Consider the following 22,638-nt stretch of genomic DNA (forward strand, 5'->3'; position numbering starts at 1 on the left):
AGATGATCAGCTGTGAGTGACTTAGCCAATATCAGCAATACAAAGACCCAAGACAACTCTCAAGGTTTTAGGATGAAAAATGCTTTCCATCCCCAGAGAACGAACTGACGGTTTCTAAATACAGATCGAAGTATACTTTTCTTTTTACTTTATTTTTCTTCAGGTTTTTTTGGTCTGTGTTTTCTTTCACAACATGACTATTATGGATATGCTTTGCATCACTATACATGTATAACCTATAACAATTTGTTTATCTTCTCAATGGGGGGAGAGAATTTAGTACTCAAAGTTTTAATATGAATATTATTTTTTTTTACATGTAACTGGGGGAAAATAAAACACTAAAGAAAAAAAGAAATGATGAGAAGGGTGGTTTCAGGAAAAAAAAAAAACATGGCCAGAACTATATGAACTGATAAAAAGCGAAGTTAGAAGAATAATAATGTAAAGTTAATCACGTGTCAAAGACTTGGATACTCTGATCCAGTAGTATGCAATTGGATGCAATGATCCAAGACAATTCCAAAGTACTCGTAATGAAAAAAAAATGCTATCCACTTAGAGGAAAGGAGGGAGGGAGGGAGAAATGATGAAATCTGACTACCAGTTGAAGTATAATTTTTTTCACTTTCTTTAATTTTCTTACTTTTTTGAAATACGACTATTTCAGAAATATGTTTTGTGTGATTCCACATATATAACTGATATCATATTGCTTGCCTTCTCAGGGGCTGTGGGAGGGGGCAGAAAGGATGGAGAGAATTGGGATCTGAAAATTTAAAAAGGAAAAAGGGTAAAAATAAATTAAATTAAAATTTAAAATAAATTAAATATGAATTAAGTAATAAAATTAAATGCAAATTAAATACTAAAGCTAAATAAATTAAAATTAAAACTGAAATTAAAAACCACAGATTAACAAATTAATGAATTTGACAAGCAACTTTTAAAAATCTATGAAATCAATAAAGTAAGAAGCCCCAGTTCAATACCAAGATGGAAATTCTGAGTATCAAGTAAGTGGTTAATCTAATATAAAGAAAAAAAAAATTGAACTACCACATCAAGGTAGAGGACTTTAATCTAACAAGCCACATAAATTATTAGCTGATTTTGTTTTCAAAAAAGAAAGAAGAAAACCAAATTATCATTATTAAAAATTAAAAAGGTATATTGCTGTTGTTCATTCATTTGTATCTGACTCTTTGTGACTCCATGGACCACAGTGCACTGGACCCTTCTATCCTCCACTATCTTTTGAAGTCTGTCCTACTTTATGTTCAGCGTTCCCATGATAGTATCTATCCTTCTCATGCCTTGTTTTCACCTTTTTCCTTTTGCCTTCAATCTTTCCCAACATCAGTATTTTCTCATGAGTCCTCTCTTCTCATTATATGGCTAAAATATTTAAACTTCAGCTTCAGTATCTGATCTTCCAGTGAATGTCATGAATTAATTTCATTAAGTATTGACTGATTTGAACTCTTTGTTGTCCAAGGAATTCTCCAAAGTTTCATCCAGTACCATAATTTGAAAGTGTCAATTCTGCAAGCCTCAGCTTTTCTGATAGTCCAAATCTCACAGCCAAGTTCCAGCTACTGGAGAAACCATTACTTTGACTGTATAGACCCTTGTTGGCAAGGGAGCCACTCTGCCTTTTAGACAACTGTAGAGATTTGTCATAGCCTTCCTTCCAAGGAATAAGCGTCTTTAATTCCATGGCTGCAGTTGCAGTCTGCAGTGATTTTTGAGACTGAGAATCAAATCAGCTTTTACATTCTCCTTTTTCACTCTCATACAGATATTTATTAATGCTTCTTTACTTTCTGCCATCAGAGTGGGATCATCTGCATATCGGCAAATTTTGATATTTCTCCAAGCAAACTTAATTCCAGCTTTTGATTTATCCAGGCTGGCATTTCCCATGGTACACTCTGCAAATAAATTAATTAAATAAGGTGATATATATCCCTGCTCTACTCATTTTACAGTCTTAAGCCAATCAACTATCCTATGTTTGATTCTAACTCTTGCTTCTTGGCCCACATACAGGTTTCTAAAGAGAAAAATAAAATGATGGTCTTCATATCTTTTTGAGGACTTGCCACATTTTGTTGTGATCCACACAGTCAAAGGTTTCTATGTAGTTAATGAAGCAGAAATAGATGATTCTCTGGAACTTATTTGCTTTCTCCATAATCCAGCAAATGGTACTTCTTGAAAAACCAGCCTATTGGGGGTTGGAGCCAAGATGGCAGCTGGAAAGCAGGGACTTGCTTAAGCTCCCTGCCAGGTCCCTCCAAGCACTTATAAAAATGTCTCTGAACAAATTCTATAACTTCAGAACCCACAAAATAGCAGAGGAAAGCAGCGCTCTAGCCCAGGACAGCCTGGATGGTTGCTGGGAAGGAGTCTATGACATGGAACTGGGAGCAGAGTGGAGCAGAGACCAGCATGGGACATGCCAGGACCAACCAGTCCAGGAGTGGTGTGGAACAGGCCCTAGCACCCTGAAGCAGTTAGCTGTGGCAGTTACCAGACTTCTCAAACCACAAACACCAAAGACAATAGAGCAGGTTAGTGGGAAAAGCTGCTGGGACAGAGTGAAAAGAGTTCACAGTTGGCCACCACACCAGAGGTAGAGGAGGTGGGGCAGCTCTGAGGCTGCTTCCAAAGCTACAGCTGCAGTTGGCCCACCTGGTGGGAGGAATTAAGTAGCATATTAGAGCAGGAGTACAAAGTCTGCATTGCCCTGCCTAGATCTGGGCAGCAATCCTAGTTGGCAGATCCTAGGGGAGAAGGAGCACTGTTATGGCTGAACTTGCCATGCAGAAGTAGTTCTGAAAATAGAGCACAGCCCCTCAAGCTTGGGACAAAGTACTCTCTACTCTACAAGCAGTTGTACCCCGACAAAAAGCTCAAGGGTCAAGTAGTTGGCTGGGAATATGAACAGGCAGTGAAAATGGTCTCACATTCAGACTCAGACTTTGGAATCATTTTTTGGTGATCAAGAAGACCAAAACATACAGCCAGCAAAAGTCAACAAAGTCAAAGAGCCTACATCAAAAGCCTCTAAGAAAAAAATATGAATTGGCCTCAGGCCATGGGAGAGCTCAGAAAGGATTTGGAAAAGCAAGTAAGAGAAATAGAGGAAAAAGTGGGAAGAGAAATGAGAGTGATATGAGAAAACCATGAAAAAAAAGTCAATGACTTGCTAAAGGAGAACCCAAAAAATACAGAAGAAAATAACACTTTAAAAATAGACTAACTGAGGGGTGGAGCCAAGATAGCAGCTGGAAAGCAGGGACTTGCATGAGCTCCCCACCAAGTCCCTCCAAAAACCTATAAAAGTTGGCTCTGAACTAATTCTAGAAGAGAAAATCCACAAAATAGTAGAGGGAAGCAGGGCTCCAGCCCAGGACAGCCTGGATGGTCACTGGGTGAGGTCTATGAATCACATAGCGGGTGGGGAGTGGAGGGGAACAGAGCCCAGTGTGGGCAGCGGCAGGACCAACCAGACCGGGAACTGGGCCAAACAGGCCCCAGCACCCTGAATCGGTGAGTTGTGGCGGTTACCAGACTTCTCAACCCACAAACACCAAAGACAACAGAGAAGGTTAGTGGGAAAAGCTACAGGGAGGGAAAGGAGTTCACAGTTCAGGCACTGCTCCAGGGGCATCAGAGGTGTTGCAGCTACAGAACTACAGCTGCAGTTGCTTCTGGCCCCAGGCCCACCTGGTGGGAGGAATTAAGTGGTGGATCAGAGCAGGAGTGCAAAGCCTGCTGAAGATCTGAGTCAGGTCCGGTGTGGCGGTTCTTGGGGAAGGAGGAGTGCTGGTGTGGCAGAGCTGGCTGTATAGAAATAGCTCTGAAAACAACAGTGCATCCCCTCAAGTTGGAACAAAGTACTCTTTACTTTACAAGCAGTCATACCCCGACAAAAAACTCAAGGGTCAAGTAAGTTGGCTGGGAACATGGCCAGGTAGCGAAAACAGATGCAGATTCAGTCTCAGACTTGGAATCTTTCTTTGGTGACAAAGAAGACCAAAACATACAGCCAGAAGAAGTCAACAAAGTCAAAAAGTCTACATCAAAAGCCTCCAAGAAAAACATGAACTGGTCCCAGGCCATGGAAGAGCTCAAAAAGGATTTAGAAAAGCAAGTTAGAGAAGTAGAGGAAAAAATGGGAAGACAAATGACAATGATGCAAGAAAACCGTGAAAAACAGGTCAATGACTTGCTAATGGAGACCCAAAAAAATACTGAAAAAAAAATACTGAAGAAAACAACACCTTAAAACATAGACTAACTCAAATGGCAAAAGAGCTCCTAAAAGCCAATGAGGAGAAGAATGCCTTGAAAGGCAGAATTAGCCAAATGGAAAAGGAGGTCCAAAAGACAACTGAATAAAATACTACCTTAAAAATTAGATTGGAGCAAGTAGAAGCTAGTGACTTTATTAGAAATCAAGATATTACAAAACAGAACCAAAGGAATGAAAAAATGGAAGACAATGTGAAATATGTTATTGGAAAAACCACTGACCTGGAAAATAGATTCAGGAGAAATAATTTAAAAATTATTGGACTACCTGAAAGCCATGAAAAAAGAGCCTAGATATCATCTTTCAGGAAACTATTAAGGAAAACTGCTTTGATATTCTAGAGCCAGAGTGCAAAATAGAAATTGAAAAAATCCACAGATCGCCTCCTCAAATGATCCCAAAAAGGAAACTCCTAGGAATATTGTCACCAAATTCCAGAGCTCCCAGATAAAGGAGAAAATACTTCAAAGAGCCAGAAAGAAACAATTTGAGTATTGTGGAAACACAATCAGAATAACACAAGATCTCGCAGCTTCTACATTAAGGGATCAAAGGCTTGGAATATGATATTCCAGAGGTCAATGGAACTAGGATTAAAACCCAGAATCACCTACCCAGCAAAACAGAGTATAATGCTGCAAGGCAAAATATGGATTTTCAGTAAAATAGAGGACTTTCAAGCTTTGTAAGTGAAAAGACCAGAGCTGAATAGAAAATTTAACTTTAAAATGCAAGAATCAAGAGAAGCATGAAAAGGTAAACAAGAAGAAGAAATCATGAGGGATTTAGTAAAGTTCAACTGTTTTGTTTACATTCCTATATAGAAAGATGATGTGTGTAATTCATGAGACCTCAGTATTAGGGTAGCTGAAGGGAATATACGTATATATGTAGATAGAGGGCACAGGGTAAGTTGAATATGAAGGGATGATATCTACATAATAAAATCAAATTCAGGGATGAGAGAGGAATATATTGAGAGAGGGAGAAAGGTACAGATAGAATGGGGTAAAATATCTCACATAAAAGTGGCAAGAAGAAGCAGTTCATTGGAAGAGAAGAGTGAATCTTGCTCTGATTGGATTTCACTTGAGGAGGGAATAACATACACACTCATTGGGTATCCTACCCCATAGGAAAGAAGGAGGAAGAAGATAAAAAAGGGGGGAAGATATAAGGGAGGGCAGATGGGGGAGGAGGTAATCCAAAACAAACTTTCGTAAAGGGACAGTGTCAAGCGAGAAAATTCAATGAAAGGGGAATGGTTGGGAAGAAGCAAAGTAGAGTTAGTCTTTCACGAGTATTGTGCAAGGCTTCTGCATAGTGACACACCTCTCACCTATGGTGAATTGCTTGTATTCTTAGGGAGGGTGGGCGGGGAGGGAAGAGAGGGCAGAATTTGGAGCTCAAAGTTTTAGAAGCAGATATTCAAAATACAGTTATTTTTCCATGGAACTGGGAAATAACATACACAGGCAATGGGGCATAGAAATCTATCTTGCAATACAAGAAAGTGAGGAAAAGGGGAAGGGTGCGAGTGGGGTGACAGAAGAGGGGCTGACTGGGGAATGGGGCAATCAGAATACATCCCATTTGGAATGGGGAGGAGGGTTGAAATGAGTCAAAAAATTGTAATCCAAAATCTTGTGGAAATCAATATTGAAAACTGAAAATATTAAATAAAGAAAGAAATATAAATTAAAAAAAAGAAAAACCAGCCTATACATCTCGCAATTTTTGGTTCACATACTGCTGAAGCTTAGCTTGCAGAATCTTAAGCATAAACATGCTGATGTATGAAATGAGTGTAGTTGTTTGATAATTTGAACATTTCTCAGCATTGTCCTTTTTTCGGAATGGGACATACACTGATCCTTCCCAATCCAATGGCCACTGTTGTATTTTCCAAATTTGCTGGCATATTGAGTGAAGCACTTTAAAAGCGTCATCTTTTAGGGGTTTAAGCAGTTCAGCTTGAATTCTATTATTTCCACTAGCCTTTTTGTTAGTGCTTCCTATGGTCCACTTGACTTCATCCTCCATGATGTCTGACTTAAGATCAGTAACTAACCATACAATCACGGTTAGAGTGATATGACAGTGATCTTTTATATGTGATTCTTTCCACATCTTCTGCTTTGGTGAAATCCCTACTACTTTTGTCTTTATCGTGCCCATTTTGCAGGAGATTTTCCCTTGATAGCTCAAATTTTCATGAAGAGACCTCTTCTAGCCAAAGTTGGAGGACCTCTGTACTGTCAGTTGAAATGACATCTGCAGCTGACTGTGGATCAGATGATCTGCTTCTTATTTTGAGGAAATCAGGGAAAACCATCATGCCATATAGTTTCAACTTAAATAACATCTTCTATGATACGGAGTGACTGTGATGAGTAGATTTGAGGTATTAAACCTGGTCACTGGAGATGAGCCTGTTCGACCTTTTCCAGGGCTTCTTCGGATTCCCGGGGCCTCAGAGACCCAGGGATCCCTTCTTTGGAGGGATGACCAGAGAAGAGGAAGATGAAGATGAGGAGGAAGAAGGAGGAGGAGGCTCCTGGGGCTCCAGGTTTGGAGGTCCCAGGTCCCCCGAGGACTTCACTTTTGGCTTTAGTTTTGGCCCCGGAGATGAGATGCGTTTCCACGATAACTTTGGCTTTGACGAACTGATTCGGGATTTCAACTGTATTTTCGGAGACATGGGCGGCTGGACCCTGCCCTCCTGTCCCCCTGAGCTCCCAGGCCCAGAGCCAGAGACCCCAAATGAGAGGTGGAGGGAGGGGGAGACCATCCGGGATTCGATGCTCAAGTACCCAGATAGTCACCAGGCTAGGATTTTCAGCCGGGACTCGGAGAGTGACCGGGAACACTCATCTCCCAAAGTGGTCCCAGACTGGGACTCCAGGAGGCCTTTCCATGGGTTTGATGACGTGTGGCCAGTGACCTCTGATGCTGCAGCCAGAGAGGACAAGGATCTTGATTCCCAGGTCTCAGAGGATGGGCTGGGTCAAGTTCTACAGCCACAGCCTAAATCGTACTTCAGAAGCGTCTGGGTTACCAAAATAACTGGACCAGATGGGACGGTAGAGGAGCGGCGCACCGTTGTGGATAGTGAGGGCCACAAAGAAACCACAGTAACTCGTCGAGAAGCAGATGGCAGTTCTAGAGATGATGCGGGCACCCCACGGCCTCCAGAGTTGGGGGACCGCCCTTCCATCCTGGATACATTCCTAGGACGATGGTTCCGGTCTTGGTAGCCCAAGTTGACTTCATAGAGGACTCCATCCCTCCCCTCCTTGCCCTACTCATTACCATCTGGGTTCCTGACATCACTAGCCACCTCAGCTGATCTTCCTTCCACAGTGAGGGTATTGGGATGGAGGGTGAGGAAATGTGACAAGTAAAGAAAAAGGTACCCTCCACTTTTCCCCTCCCCCTTGATGCCCCTCGAATAAAATCTTTATTTATGCTAAAAAAAAAATCTGGTCACTGGAGTGTCTGAAGAACTATGGACAGAAGTTCCCAATATTCTACAGGAGGCAGTAACAAAAATACATTCCAAAGAAAAAGAAGAACAAGAAAGCAAAAGGGCTGTGCTATGAGGCTTTACAAATAACTGAAGAAAGAAGAAAAGGAAAAGTTCAAGGAGAAAAGAAAATATATATCCAACTGAATACAGAAATCCAGGGACTAACAAGGAGAGGTAAAGTTTTCTTAAATGAGCAATACAAAGAAATAGAATAAAAGGTATTAAAAGGTTTAGGACAAATAAAAAAGTTATTATTAGAACCATTATGCCCAATAATATTTCAAAATGACAAATATTTAAATAAAAATTTGAATATTGAAAACTGTACACTAGCCAGTTTGTCAGAATAAGAAATAGATTCAATCTCAGAAAAAAATTGCTAGAATATTAAATGTACCCACATAGAAAAAAGCTAAAAATAAATGAATTTATAAACCGATTCTTTCAAACATTTAAAGAATATTTACTTCCAATATTATAAAAAATATTTTCAATATATAAAAAGTAGGTATCCAATCAAGTTCTTACTGTGATGAAAAAAATGTTTTTTCTAACCTAAATGAAGAAGTGCAAAATACAAAAAACTGCAAACCAATACCCCTAATGAACATTGTTTCAAACATTTTAAATCAAGTATTCAAAAAAGCTCTACAAAAATATACCACAAAAATCATAGAGGGTCCTTTTCCTCCTCCTTCCTCTTCAGCTCCCCTTTTCTTGTCACGTTGCTGCTTCCTTGCCACTGGCTTGGGATACACGCCAAAGCCCCTTCGCCATGGAGGATTACCATAAGCTGGAACAACAGAAACTGCAGGTGCAGAAGGACACCATCAACCTGCTGTGCATCAACTCTATTCAAGCCACCACCACGACGGGCTTGGGCCACCCCACATCATGTTGCAGTGCAGCAGAGATCATGGCAGTCCTCTTCTTCCACACCATGAAGTACAAACCCCAGGACCCTAGGATCCCCAGCAATGATCGCTTTGTGCTGTCCGAGGTTTATGTGGCTCCTGTCCTCTATACAATCTGGACTGAGCCTGGCTTCTTGCCAGAGGCTGAACTTTTGAACTTGAGAAAGATCACCTCCATTCTAGATGGCCACCCAGTCCCCAAACAAGCCTGTGTCTTGGGTCAAGGGCTTGGAGCAGAGTGTGAAATGGCCTACACAGGCAAAACTTTGACAAAGCCAGCTACCATGTCAACTGCTTGCTGGGTGATGGGGAGGTGTCTGAAGGCTCCGTGTGGGAAGTCACAGCCTTCGCAGGATTCTACAAGTTGGACAACCTGGCTGCCATCTTCAATGTTAACCGTCTGGGCCAGAGCGACCCTACCCCACTGCAGCACCATGTAAAAGTGTACCAGAAGTGATATGAATCCTCTGGGTAGAATGTCATGGTCGTGGATGGACACAGCGTGGAAGAACTCTGCAAGGCCTTTGACCAGGGCAAAGATAAGCCACTGGCCATCATTGCAAAGACATATAAGGGCAGAGGAATCTCAGGTGTGGAAGATAAGGAAGCTTGGTATGGGAAGCCCCTTCCCACAAACAAGGCAGAACAGGTCATTGAGGAAATATACAGCCAAATCCAAAGCAAGAAGATTCAAGCTACCCTCCCCAAAGAGGATGCCCCCACAGTCGACATCACCAACATCTGGATCCCTTCTCCCCCAAATTACAAGCTTGGAGAAAAACTAGCCAACTGCAAAGCCTATGGCATGGCCCTGGCCAAACAGGGGAATGCCAGTCACTGAGTGATTGCCCTGTATGGGGACACCAAGAATTCCACTTTTTCAGAATTCTTTAAGAAGGAACATCCCAATCTCTTCATCGAGTGTTTTATTGCAGAACAGAACATGGTAAGCATTGTCATGGGATGTGCCACATGGAACAGGACTGTATTTTCTGCAGCACCTTTGCCGCCTTCTTCAGGAGGGCCTTCGACCAGATCTGTATGGCAGCCATTTCTGAGAGCAACATCAACCTGTGTAGCTCCCACTGCAGGGTGTCCTTCAGATGGCCCTTGAAGACCAGTTACCATTTCTTCCAATAAGATCAGGGTAAAGTAAGGATATCCATTGTCACTATTCTCTTGCTATGGTGCTGGAAACCTTAACTGTAGCAATAATGTGAGGTAGGAAAAGAAAATTGAAAATAATAATCATAGAGAATATAAAAAATGAAGTATCACTTTTTCACATGACATGATGATGTTCTAATGAATACAGGCAATGAAAAAATTAAGCATCAATAATAACCTAAATGTCATGGGATACAGTGTAATCCCATACAATTGTCTCCATTTTATAATTAAGGAAACTGAGGCACAGAGATTCAATGACTTGCAGAGAATTATATTGTGTTGAATATGAAGAAATTTAGAGATGAAACAATTAAACTGAGAGATGTTAAGAGACTTCTACAGGGTTATCTAGCCAGTAACTATCTAAGACAAAATTTGAACTCAGGTCTTCCTAACTCCAAGTCTAATGTTCTATTAACTGAGCCATCTACCCTCTACAATCCCTTAAATTATTAACCTTTTTCTATGGGGTGTTCAGGGAGGACTACCACCTCTGATATCCCCCTTTTCGGGGGGCCACTTTTGGGTGTTCATCTTCCCACAGCTTTCACCTGTGGCTCCAAGAAGATGTAGCATACACAGTGGCCACACCCAAGTAAATTATCTTGATAGGGTAAACCAGGCTGGGGGTTACTGATAGGCCTCAAATCCATTGTTGACTTAGGGGAATGTCTGCCCCAAGCATGTGAAGACTTCCCCCACAGGAATGGGTGGGTGAGAACAATTTGTTCCAAGGGCCATGAATGCAGCCGAAGCAGGTTCTGTGGAGTACTTTGGTCAAGTGTGTGGTCAAAATGGTCCAACACACACACACATGTACACACACACACACACACACACATACACACACAGACACACACACACACAGAGAAAACCCTGATTTGGAGAAACTATACATCATGTTTGGAAAATTTGAATTCACAGAATCATAGAATCTCCAAGTTTGAAGGCACCTCAAAAGTCATGTAGTCCACCATGTACTTGTACAAGGAGCCCCTCTCCTAACCTCTTCTCACCCTGACAAGTTATTGTCTAGTCTTCCTTCAAAGGTCTCCATTTAATAGGAACTTACTTTCCCAAGGAAGCCCATTTCACTTCAGGATAAGTCCAATTTCTAGGACTCTCTTCCTCACCCAAAATTTACCTCTGCTCTATTCTTACTCTTTCCTCATCTTTCTGACCCTTGAGGTCAAGTACAAGTCCAACCACTCTTCCCAGTGATAGTCCTTCACATGTTTACATGTAGTTATTATAATCATAATGAATGCATTTTTAAAGGTTTGCTTTCATATTTGAACATCACTTGCTTGAATTTGATCTCATGTAAGTTCTAGAAATCACTAAGAGGTAATGGCTATAGACATTCTGATTTCATTTAACAGGTGAGAAAACAGATACTCAGGGAAGATGTTAAGTGATTTCATGAGGGTCTCACAGATAATTTATGCTTGAGGCACATAGAAAAGGAAGGTGTCCCTGACTCTCAGTTGAGCCCCCATCTACCACCTCACGCTGTCTCTTACATCTGAATTGTTCCTGTTACTTCTTTTTGTTGAGGGGGCAAGGTAGGGCAATTGGGGTTAAGTGACTTGGCCAAGGTCACACAGCTAGTAAGTGGGTGAAGGGTCTGAGGCTGGATTTGAACTCAGGTCCTCCTGATTTACAGGGCTGGTGCTCTACTCACTGCACCACCTAGCTGCCCCTATTCCTGTTACTTATCTTCTGGGATGAAGTTCTCCAGATCTTTAACTGACTCTTCTGTGGCAGTCTCCACTTCCCTCTCCATGCTGGTCAACTTCTTAGGAACATACTCCAGTTTGTTAATGTCCATCTTAGAATGTGGTACCCAGGAAAAATCACAATAATCCATGTGTGGTCTGCCCCTGAGAAGAGCACAATAGGATTGTAGAGCATTGAGGACAATAGAGCTATTGTCTCCATAGGTGGGCAGAAGATTTCACTATTAAAGCCCACTGCCACATGTAGCCTTCTGGATTTCAAAACAGTTTTGGAAGCTTTCAATGTGCATTCCACAAAAATGACTTTCACTTGAATGACTTTCTCTCTTCCCTTTCCCCATACTCCATTTGGATAATTTCTCTTCATTAACTTTCTTATAGGACTTTATACTTATTCCCTATTAAATATCACCCTACAGTATCCTATATCACTCTTAGAGTATAAGAGTGAAGAAATTAGATTTCAAGAAGTTAAGGTTATAGAAAAATCTGTCTAGAAAAATTGGGGAGTAAATGCAATTTCCTGAGGTTGCTTGTCCACATTTATTTGAAAGCATGATGGTTTTCTATTTTGTTAGATTTCAGAATATTGACAAGCTTATTTCAAGTTGTGGAGTGTCAGAAAAGTGTCTATGGCCAACATGAGAAAACAGTCCCTTCATGCTTTTCAATGTTCAAAACATATTCAAATGTAAAAACCCAATAATTTAATTGCAATAACAAACTCAGTGATGTGTGTTTATCTTGCTTTTACACACGGGGATTTAGTGGAAATCACCTTATGGAAAAGGAAGGCTCCAAGCTAAAGCTGAAACTCAACGGAGCACTCACACACACATAGAAGTTATTAAATTCAAATGATTCTTTTAAACTTTCAATTCAAACTCAGAGTGCTCAATAATCCAAAAGGAAATTATGTGAACTGTCCTTCTGGGAAATTGTCAAACAGGTGCATTGGACATAAAAAGTCAAGCTTGCCAGTGAGACAAGAACCTTTGGGGAAACTCTACATTTGTGCAAAAGAGACAAGGGTGTGAAAATATGCACATAGATACACACATATGTTCATTGGGGACATATATATACATATATATATATGCATATGCATATGTGTGTGTGTGTGTGTGTGTGTTTGTGTGTGTGTGATAGGTATGGCAATATACCTGGGTTATCTGGCATGCCTAGGATCCATATATTCTCTTTGTATGTATAATGTGTGTATGTGTATGAATATAGGTGCGTGTGTACACACATATACATATACGTATGTATTTACAGTGCTGCACACATTATATATGAATAGATCTATATGTATATAGTACATATATTAACATTATTAATACCAGCTGCCATCTACATGGTGCTTAGGATTTGCAAAGCACTTTACATGTTATCCCATGTTCTCACAATAATTCTATGAGGTAGGTATTATGCTTATCCCCACTTACCAGATGGGGCTAAAAGAGTTTATTGCTGAGGCCAACACTATTGGTGGAATTCAATATCAGATCTTATTCTAAGTTGAATACTCTCACCATTAAGCCAAGCATCCTTTCAAATATGGGTGAATACATACACAAATAAGGATATATGGGCTTTATGGGTATACACATTCTCTATCTATCTATATATCTATCTATCTATCCATCCATCCATCCCTTAGTCTGTTAACCAGCTAGCATGATAATACATTATAGGAATATGTCAACATATGTGAATTTTATGTGCTTTACAGATATATAGTTTATATCTACCATCAATCTGTAGCATGAATACACACACATACATTTTCTGTCCATGACATATCTCTGTGACAGAAATTACATATACTGTCCTGATAGAGATGGAGTTAGAATTATATGAATTTGTTCTCTTAAGAGTAGATTCTACATGTATTGTTAGCAAAATAAACAATAACAACAAACTTTCCCCTCCATATTTTCTGTTACTGACCTAGAAAATTATTCTTTTTAGAATTGGAATTTAAAAAAATTAGAAAAACTTGAAATGGAACTGAAAACACATGCCATTTGGCATTTAACACAAGAATTTACATATGAAATCCATTCCATTTACATATGTATTTATGAGATTTCTCTGACCTAATCAAGGCAATCACTCTCATGGTTCAAGGAAAACATTAAAGCAGCTTTCATTAAGAAAATAAAGCATGGCTGGTTCTCTGCTATCTGACAAGGCAGATCTCTCATGAGCCCCAGTGAGCTTTTAGTGCTAAAATATTTTAATAAATGAGTCAGATGTTAGGAAAGGAAAAAATGACCCCTTCTGGTAGGCCCTTTGCAGTCAACTTAGGCAGTTGAAATACAGGAACAAACAGCATCTCAACATGAATCCAGTTGTTGTTGTTGTCCTTCTTCTCTCTGTACATTGTTTAGTAGATTGTTCTCTTTTATATAGTAGTAAAATTCATGAGACAAGCACATGATTGGCATTGCTCCATCTTCTGGGGACCAAAGTTCCTCACTGTTCTGAATTCTTGCTTCTCTGGGATCCACATAAGGATCACTGGACAATAGTCTCTCTATTAATGCTTAGGAAAGCATCACATGAGGCCAGTTCTCATTTCCACCAGGGTAATATTGTAAATGGGAGGGAACAGCTCTTGAAAGGAGCAGTTAGGACAAAGGTAATTAGCAGCAGCAAAGTGTCCCCCTCACCTACTAACTTTGCTGTAGAGTCATGGGACCTTACACCTATGAAGGCACAGTGACATCTTCTCAGCTAACTCCTATTCACATTAGGAATCCTCTCACCTACCCATGTATGCCCTTAGCAGATGCTCCTGCTGCTTTTGTTTGGACTCTTCTAGTGCCAGAAGGCTCAGTATTTTGTGAAGTAGCAAATTCCTTTTAGAGATAGCTCAAATTATTTGAATACCATTTCTCATGCTGAGAAGAAATTTTCCTCTTTCCAACATCCACCCAAGTATTTGAGGACAGTGTCATTACTTCTTTCCCTCTCCCCCTTCCCTGCTCTAGTCATCTCTTCTCCAAGCTAAAAAAGTAACATCCAGAGATCACTGAAACAGAGCCCCCAAAACTGCAAAGCATGTTCAGGAGCAAAGCATTACACAAGTGAAGCTGGAACAGAACTCAAATCATCAATGGAAGCCCCTCATTTTACTGAGGAAGTCCAGTAATGTAAGTGTCTTACTCAAGGGCACAAGGCCCTAGGTGTGATCAAAGGTGGGATTTACACCCATATCTTTTGATTCCAGAGTCAGTGTTCTTTCTCTGTATCATTCTGGCTTCCATCCATCTGCTCAGTAGCCAACATAAGAAAATAAATCTGCTTTATGTTATTTAAAAAAAAAAAAACCCTGATGTATAAATGTATTATTTGAAAGAATATTGCCAAGGGCAATGTTTGTATCCTATGATGTGGTTTCTGTCTCTGGTTTTGTTTGTTTGTTTGTTTGCTTTTGTCCACTTGTTTTGCTAATTTTTTTAGTGGAGTGTTAAATAGGTGAGTTCTTTTCATCAGGCAAATGGTAGTGATATGGAAGCCATAACAGAGAGCAGATAAATCCCTTATCTAAAACCATTTCCAAAAAGAAATCATGTTCAGCACCTCCATCTCTACTCAGCATCATCTTTGAGGAAGCAATAATGATGATATGAAGCTCATGCACATCATCAAACTGGACAGTTTTGCAATCTTTTATAAGTCTAATAAACAATTACTATGAGGCCTTCTCATGATTCTTTAAAAATAGTGCCATAGGGTCAGGAAGACATCCAGAGCATCAGTTAAATACTCACCTTTCCAAAACAAGGCAGGGCTAACGGAGTAGTGACACACTTTATCTATCGCTTAATACTATTTCCAGATTTCCCTTAATGCTGCTGTCAAACAGTGGGTAAGAGGGTATGTTAAGCATGAACAATAGCAAAATGATAATCAGTAATTACATATCGAGCAAAATGGGTGGAATTTAACAAGACCAAAAGATTGAGGGAGGGGAGGTGGAAGGTCAGTGGTCCAATGCCACTTCCCTCCTGCTAAAGGGGCATCAGAATAGGAGACGAAAAAATCTTTCCCCAAATCCCAGTGTGAGGAGATGAAATGGAACCAATGTTTTCATAAGACCTCTCACTTTTACAAATGTCATATCCATTCTCTTTAAGGCAGAATGCACATTTGTGGTGGGAAAGAGAAAAAAAATATATAAGTCACCATGAAAGTACAAAGTCATATTTCAGGATGACTTTATCTTGAAACTTTGGTATCAAAGAATGTTTGTTTTTTATAACATCGGATGATGTAACATTTAACTGGAAACAGTTGGGAAATTTTTTGAGTATAGTATATGGAACATTAATCCAAAGGACAGGGAGATGAGGGAAGCTCTATGTCTTCCACCTCTCATCCAAGGGCTTTGGATCAGGGCTGGAAACACTACCTCTACCAAGTGAAAAATAAAGGGGAGATATTTCCTCTTGAATTTCTACAACATCAGTGGCTAACATTGAGTCCATGATCTATTCAAACCCCCACTTTCTTGGACCAATTAGCAAAAAACACGCTCAGCCCCTCAATGCAAGTGCCCTTAAGAGGGTGTTTTCTTTCTCTATTTGAATTAGGATATAAGGTCATTGAGGACTAGTACCATTGTGCTTGCTGATATTGGTATCCACAACAATAAGCATAATGTTAAACACATAATGAATGCATAATAATTATATTTCCATTTATTCACTCACTAAATTAATCAATTAAGCAATCATTCATTGATTTTATAATCCATGCAATGACTATTTGTATTTATGGAATAGATATTAAAAAATCAATGGTAAGGCTTTGAATTGATTTTTATTAAATCCCATCTTTAAAAAAAAAAGTTTCAGCTCAGCCCAGGATACAGATCTTTTGAGATTTCTTTGGGTCTTGTCACTGTTACACAGAATTTTACTTCTCATTCTCAGCCTTCTTTTAACTTTGAGTTAGATGAACAAACTTGCTATTTCTTCTTTACAATTTTAAATTTCAAGGAGTTAAGGGGAGCCAAGAACACAATCCCAAAGGTCTTCATTAAAGAACTTATTGCAAGCTGATATTCAACTATTGTTGATTCAATAGATTCAATTGGTTCCTTCAAAGCAAGGAAGGAAGGGAGGGAGGGAGGGCAGAAGGGAGGGAGGAAAGAAGGAGAACAAGGAGGAAGGAGAAAGAAATAAAGATGCAGAGAGAAAGAAAGAGAGAGAGAGGAAGGGAGGGAGGGAGGAAGGAATGAAGGAAAGAAAGAATGAAGGAAGGAGGAAGGAAGGAAGGAAGGAAGAAAGAAAGAAAGAAAGGAAAGAAAGAAAGAAAGAAAGAAAGAAAGAAAGAAAGAAAGAAGGAAAGAAAGAAAGAAAGAAAGAAAGAAAGAAAGAAAGAAAGAAAGAAAGAAAGAAAGAAAGAAAGAGAAAGAAAGAAAAAAGAAAGAAAGGAAGGAAGGAAGGAAGGAAGGAAGGAAAGAAAGAGAGAGATAGAAAGAGAGAAAGCATGAATTAAGAACACAGAAAGAAGAAGGTAAGGAGAAAGAAAGGAAGAAGATAAGAATGACAAAATGGAAAGATGGTTAAGCAATTATTGATTGTGTTTGAGAAACTTTCATGTGCAGACCTGCCTTGATGCAGACACACTAAGTATTCTTTCAATTCTGAGATTCTAAGATTTTCTGATTCCTCTTGCTTTCAGTTGTTCTACTTTTCCCAAGTTGACCCAGCTGTACATACTTGGCTAACACCTCTAAATCTGGTACAAAATGAGAATATTTATTTCTTTTAATTTTTTTTTTAATTTTCCATTCCAAAGTTTTCTGTCCTTCCTCCCCTTCTCCATTCATTTAGAAGGCAAGAAATACAATAACCATTATGCATATGAAGTCATTACTTTTTTTTCCAATTTAGCCATCTCCCCAAGCTAAAGGGAGAAAGAGAATATTTATATGTGTATATATATATATATACATTTATATACATATATGTATATATATGTATATGTGTGTGTGTCTGTGTGTCTGTGTGTGTGTGTACACATATACACACACTCTACAATCTGCACCCCTGATTCCACAAGTTCACTATCTTGAAGTGGGTAACATTCTTCATTATGAGTCCTTTGGAACTATCAAGGATCTTTGTATTGATCAGAGATGCCAAATCTTTCATATTTATCTTTACAATGTTGATGTTACCATGTAGATTGTTCTGGTTTTGTTCATTTTGCTTTTCATCAGTTCACATAAATCTTCTTGGGTTTGATTTAGTTTTTCGTGAAACCATCTGCCTTTCACATGGCACAATGGTATTCCATCACATTTATATACCATAACTTGTTCAGCTAGTTCCCAATTGATGGGCATCCTTTCAATATCCAGATCTTTGCCACCACAAAAAGAGTTGCTGTAAATATTTTTATACAAATAGGTCTTTTCCTCTTTTTACCTCTTCGGGATACAGACCTAACATTGCTGGGTAAAAGGGTATGCACAGTTTATAGCACTTTGGGTATTGTTCCAAATAGCTCTCTAGAATGTTTGGATCAGCAAACAACCCTACCAATGATACATTAGTGTCCCAAATTTCCCACATCCCTTCTCTCATTTATTATTTTCCTTTTCTGTCATACAAAATAATCTGATAGGTATGAGGTTGTATCTTGGAATTGTTTTAATTTACATTTATCTAATCAGTAGTGATTTAGAGCATATTTCCAATGACTATTGGTTGTTTTGACTTCATCCCCTGAAAACTGTCTGTTCATATCCTTTGGTCATTTATTATTTGGGGAACTCCTTGTTTATAAATTGGCTACGTTTTCTATATTTGAGAAACAAGAGCTTTACCAGAGAAAACTTGCTGAAATCCTATGACCTCCCACTCTAGTTACAGTTATTTTTTCTTACAATTTTCCCTGCATTGATTTTCTTTCTACAGGAATGTTTTGATATAATGTATTAAAATTATCCATTTCATAAATTATCTTTTGTAAAACTATTTATATTTTATGCTATGAACTCTTTTCCTGTTAATATATCAGAAAGCAATTTTTCATGACCCCTGGTTTGCTTATGATTTCAACCTTTATTTCTAACTCATGTACCATTTTTGAACTAATTTTCTTATATGGTGTGAGATATTGGCCTATGCCTAGTTTCTGACAGAATATGTTCTTGTTTTCCCAGCAATTTTTGTCAAATAATGCCCCTAAAGCTTGGCTCTTTAGGTTTGTCAAGTACTGGATTTCTATGGTCATTTACTACTGTGTATTGGGTATCTGATCTATTCCATTGATCAAACACTTTATTTCTTATCTGCTCCCATATTGTTTTGATAATTACCACTTTATGGATGTTCTTGTTTGTTCTTTGTATTTGAACAGAACCAATGGAATCATGATGTTCAGCTCAAGGTATAACGTCTTTCGCCGTGGCTGGCCATTCCAATATGAGCTCAGAAGCCTCTAATACATCAGGGACAAATTGAATCCATTTGAACATTTGGAATGAGGATATCTCTAGAGTGTATATCTCATGTTTCCTTTGTGTTACTGTGATTCTGCTTTGTTTATGAAGTTAAGCACTTTTTTGATGTAGGCATACCATGCTGGATGGTCATGTGCCAGCATCTCCAGTATCTCACAATTTATACTAAAGTTCTTCAGAGAGACATGGAGAGTGTCCTTGTGCACCTTCTAACCGCTGTGTGAATGCTTGCCTTGTGCAAGTCCTCCAGAAAATAATATTTTAAGTATATGTGTATTTTGCATTCAGGCCATGTGGCCAGCCCATTGGCATTGAGGTCAACTACTAGGCTAACGATAAACTGTTTAACTTGAAAAGACTACAAGCCAAGTCTAAAGTAGAAGGAGAGTTGGTATGCAACTTCCTGTTTTCAGGTCATTATGAGCTCAATGCAGCCTCTGAGACTGAGATGCAATGAAGTATGGGTCAATTCTCTGCCACTTGTTCTAATTTTGACCTGATAATTCACAACAAGAAAACAGAGGTTCTTCACCAGCCAGTACCATACCACTCATATGTGGAATCATCAGTTACAGAAAATGGAGAAATGTTGAACGCTGTGGATAAATTCATTTACCTTGGCAGTATACTGTCCAGGGATGTCCACATAGATGATAAGGTTGATGCACACATTTCCAGAGCTAGCTCAGTGTTTATGAGTATCTGAAGGAAAGTGTGACAGAGAAGAGGTATTAGATTACCTACCACCTGATGGTCTTCAGAGCCCTTGTGCCAACCTCATTGTATGCCTGTGAAACCTAGACAGTCTGCCAGCACCATGCCACTTCCATTTGTATTGTCCTAGGGAGATTATGAAAATTACCTGGGAAGATAAGGTACTTGACACTAAAGTCCTTTATTGAGCCAAACCATCAAGCATTCAAACTCTACTGCAGAGAGCATCACTTTGTAATATAGTTTAAAATTAGTTAGTGGTTGGCAAACATCTTTCATATTTTTTGTGGTATTGATTGATGTTTTATCTTTTTAACTTCCTTTTTGCCTTGTTGTGTTTTCTTTGTATTTTATAAACTGATTCTTTGATATTTTGAATGCTATGATGCTGAACAAGTAAATTAATTTAGGTAGAATTGTCATTTTTTATTATATAGGCTCAGCCTTCCTCTGAACAATTTTTCCCTATTTTTATTGGATCTGTATTTGTGTGAAGTGGTTTGTAATTATGTTCATAAAGTTCAGCATATGACTTGGCCGCTAGCCTCTCAAGTATTTTACATTGTCTGTACTTATTTTAAATGGAATTTATTTTTCTGTCTCTTTCTGCTGAGTTTTGTTGATAATATATAGAAATGCTGGTGATGTATGTGGGTTATGTTAAATCCTGCATCTTTGCTAAAGTTGCTAATTGCCCACACTATTTTTTTAATTGGCTCTCTAGCGTTCTCTAAAAATACCATCATATAATTTGCAAAAAAGAAAAATTATGTTTGTTTCCTCATTGTCTGGTTGTTTCTTCAATGTCTATTTCTTGTCTTATTGCTATAGCTAACATTTCAACACGATATTGAATAATAGTAGTGATAATGTACATCCTTGCTTCAGCCCTCTTCTTATTGAAAGGGTTTCATTTGTCCCCATTACAGATAATGTTGGTCTTGTTCTGAGATATAACTATATCTATACATCTACAATTTATTTTAAGAAAAATTCCATTTCTTCCTTTGGTTTCTATAGTTTTAAGTTGGAAAGAATGTTATGTTTTAAGAAATGCTTTTTCTGAATTTATCTGTATAATCATATGACTTTTACAATTTTCTTACTGATATGGTCAATTATGTTTATATTTTTTGAATATTAAACCACTCCTATATGCCTGGTATAAATCGCACCTGACCTTAGTGTATGATCTTTGTGATTTTGCTATAATCTTGTTAGTATTTTATTTAAATTTTTTTCATTAATATGCATGAAGGAAATTGGCCTATAGTTTACTTTCCTTGTTTTTAGTCTCTCTGTGTAGGTATCAAAACCATATTTGTGCAATAGATGGAATTTTGTGCAACTCGTTTACCCATTTTTTCAAACTCTTATTTATTATTGGAATGAATGATTTTTAAAATGGTGGGTAGAATCCTCTTATAAATCCATACGATCCCGAGGTCCCCACCCCTCCACACACACACGCACACAAGGAAGCTCATTTATACCTTGTACATGTTTTTTTTTTTTTTTTCTGAGATGGGGATATTTAAAAATTCTATTACCCTTCTGTTAATCTGGAGCATTTACATGTGTGCATGGTAATTATTCAACTATTTCATTAAGATTGGACTTCTGTTAGCATACAGTTGGGCAAAATAATTCCTAATAATTCTTTTAATTCATCTCCATGAAATTCACACTTTTCATTATTAATACTGATAATTTGGTTTTCTTTTTATTATCAAATTAATAATAGTTCATCTGTTTTATTATTTTCCTTCATCAAATCAACTTAGTTTGGTTTATTCATTTATTTTTGACTTTCAATTTTATTAATATCTCCTTTGATTTTTAGGATTTCAATTTTTTTATTTAATTGTGGATTGTTTTTTCTAGGCTTTGGTGTACACGTGTGTGTGTGGGTGGGTGTGTGTGGGTGTGGGGGTCTGTGTGTGTAGCTTGCATGCCCATTTCATTGATCTGCTCTTTCTCTCTTTTACTGATGCAAGAATTTAGAGATATAAATTTTTTCCTACATACTGCTTTGTCTATATCCCACAAAATTCTGTATGTTGCTTCATTGTTGTCCTTATCTTTAATTAAATTTATTTTTCTATGATTTAGTCTTTAACTCAGTCATTGTTTATCATTTGGCTGTTTTCCAAATAATTTTTCATCCATGCTTCAAGGACATCTTATGGAATATAATTTTTATTGCATTATCACATCAAAAAGGTATATTTAATATTTTTGCCATTCTACATCTGCTTTTGAGATTTTCCTGCCCTATGACATGCTCAATTTTTGTGAAGTTGCCATGCATAGCTGAGAAATTTGTATGAGCTTTAATATTCACAATCAGAATTCTCTGGAAGTCAATTATAACTAACTTTTCTAAAACTTAACTCATCTCCTTAAATTCTTTCTTCTTTATTTTGTGATTGGAATTATCTAGCTCTGAGAGGGGTAAATTAAGTTTTCTCCACTAGTATAGTTTTACTGTACATTTTCTTGTATGACTAATTTAACTTTTACTTCAAGAATTTGGATACTACACCATTTGGAGCATATATGCTCAGCATTGATATTAATTCATTGTCTGTGCTATCTTTTGTGAAAATATATTTTCATTATCTCTTTTATTAGGTATGTATTTGATTTTTAACAATATTTTTCCCATGACATGTACAAAAATTTTAGCGTTCTTTTTTTAAGTTCCAAACTCTCTCTCTCTCTCTCTCTCTCTCTCTCTCTCTCTCTCTCTCTCTCTC

The 22,638-nt window shown here is 38.2% G+C and overlaps 1 protein-coding gene and 1 pseudogene across 1 annotated transcript; both read left to right on the forward strand.

Moving 5' to 3' along the window:
* Positions 1-6,750: 6,750 nt before the first annotated feature.
* Positions 6,751-7,656, forward strand: LOC118851792 (HCLS1-associated protein X-1-like). Its single transcript, XM_036761335.1, has one exon. The coding sequence runs from the start codon at positions 6,751-6,753 to the stop codon at positions 7,579-7,581; it is 831 nt and encodes a 276-aa protein (XP_036617230.1). The 3' UTR covers positions 7,582-7,656.
* A 972-nt stretch (positions 7,657-8,628) lies between these two features.
* On the forward strand, positions 8,629-9,907 carry LOC118850159 (annotated as a pseudogene).
* The last annotated feature ends 12,731 nt before the right edge of the window (positions 9,908-22,638 follow it).

Source organism: Trichosurus vulpecula, chromosome 5 (genome assembly GCF_011100635.1).
Source record: "Trichosurus vulpecula isolate mTriVul1 chromosome 5, mTriVul1.pri, whole genome shotgun sequence".
Classification (NCBI taxonomy): Eukaryota; Metazoa; Chordata; class Mammalia; order Diprotodontia; family Phalangeridae; genus Trichosurus; species Trichosurus vulpecula.

Excerpts from the sequence above, each read along its gene's own strand:
- LOC118851792 (XM_036761335.1), top strand. The coding sequence starts at position 6,751 with ATGAGCCTGTTCGACCTTTTCCAGGGCTTCTTCGGATTCCCGGGGCCT.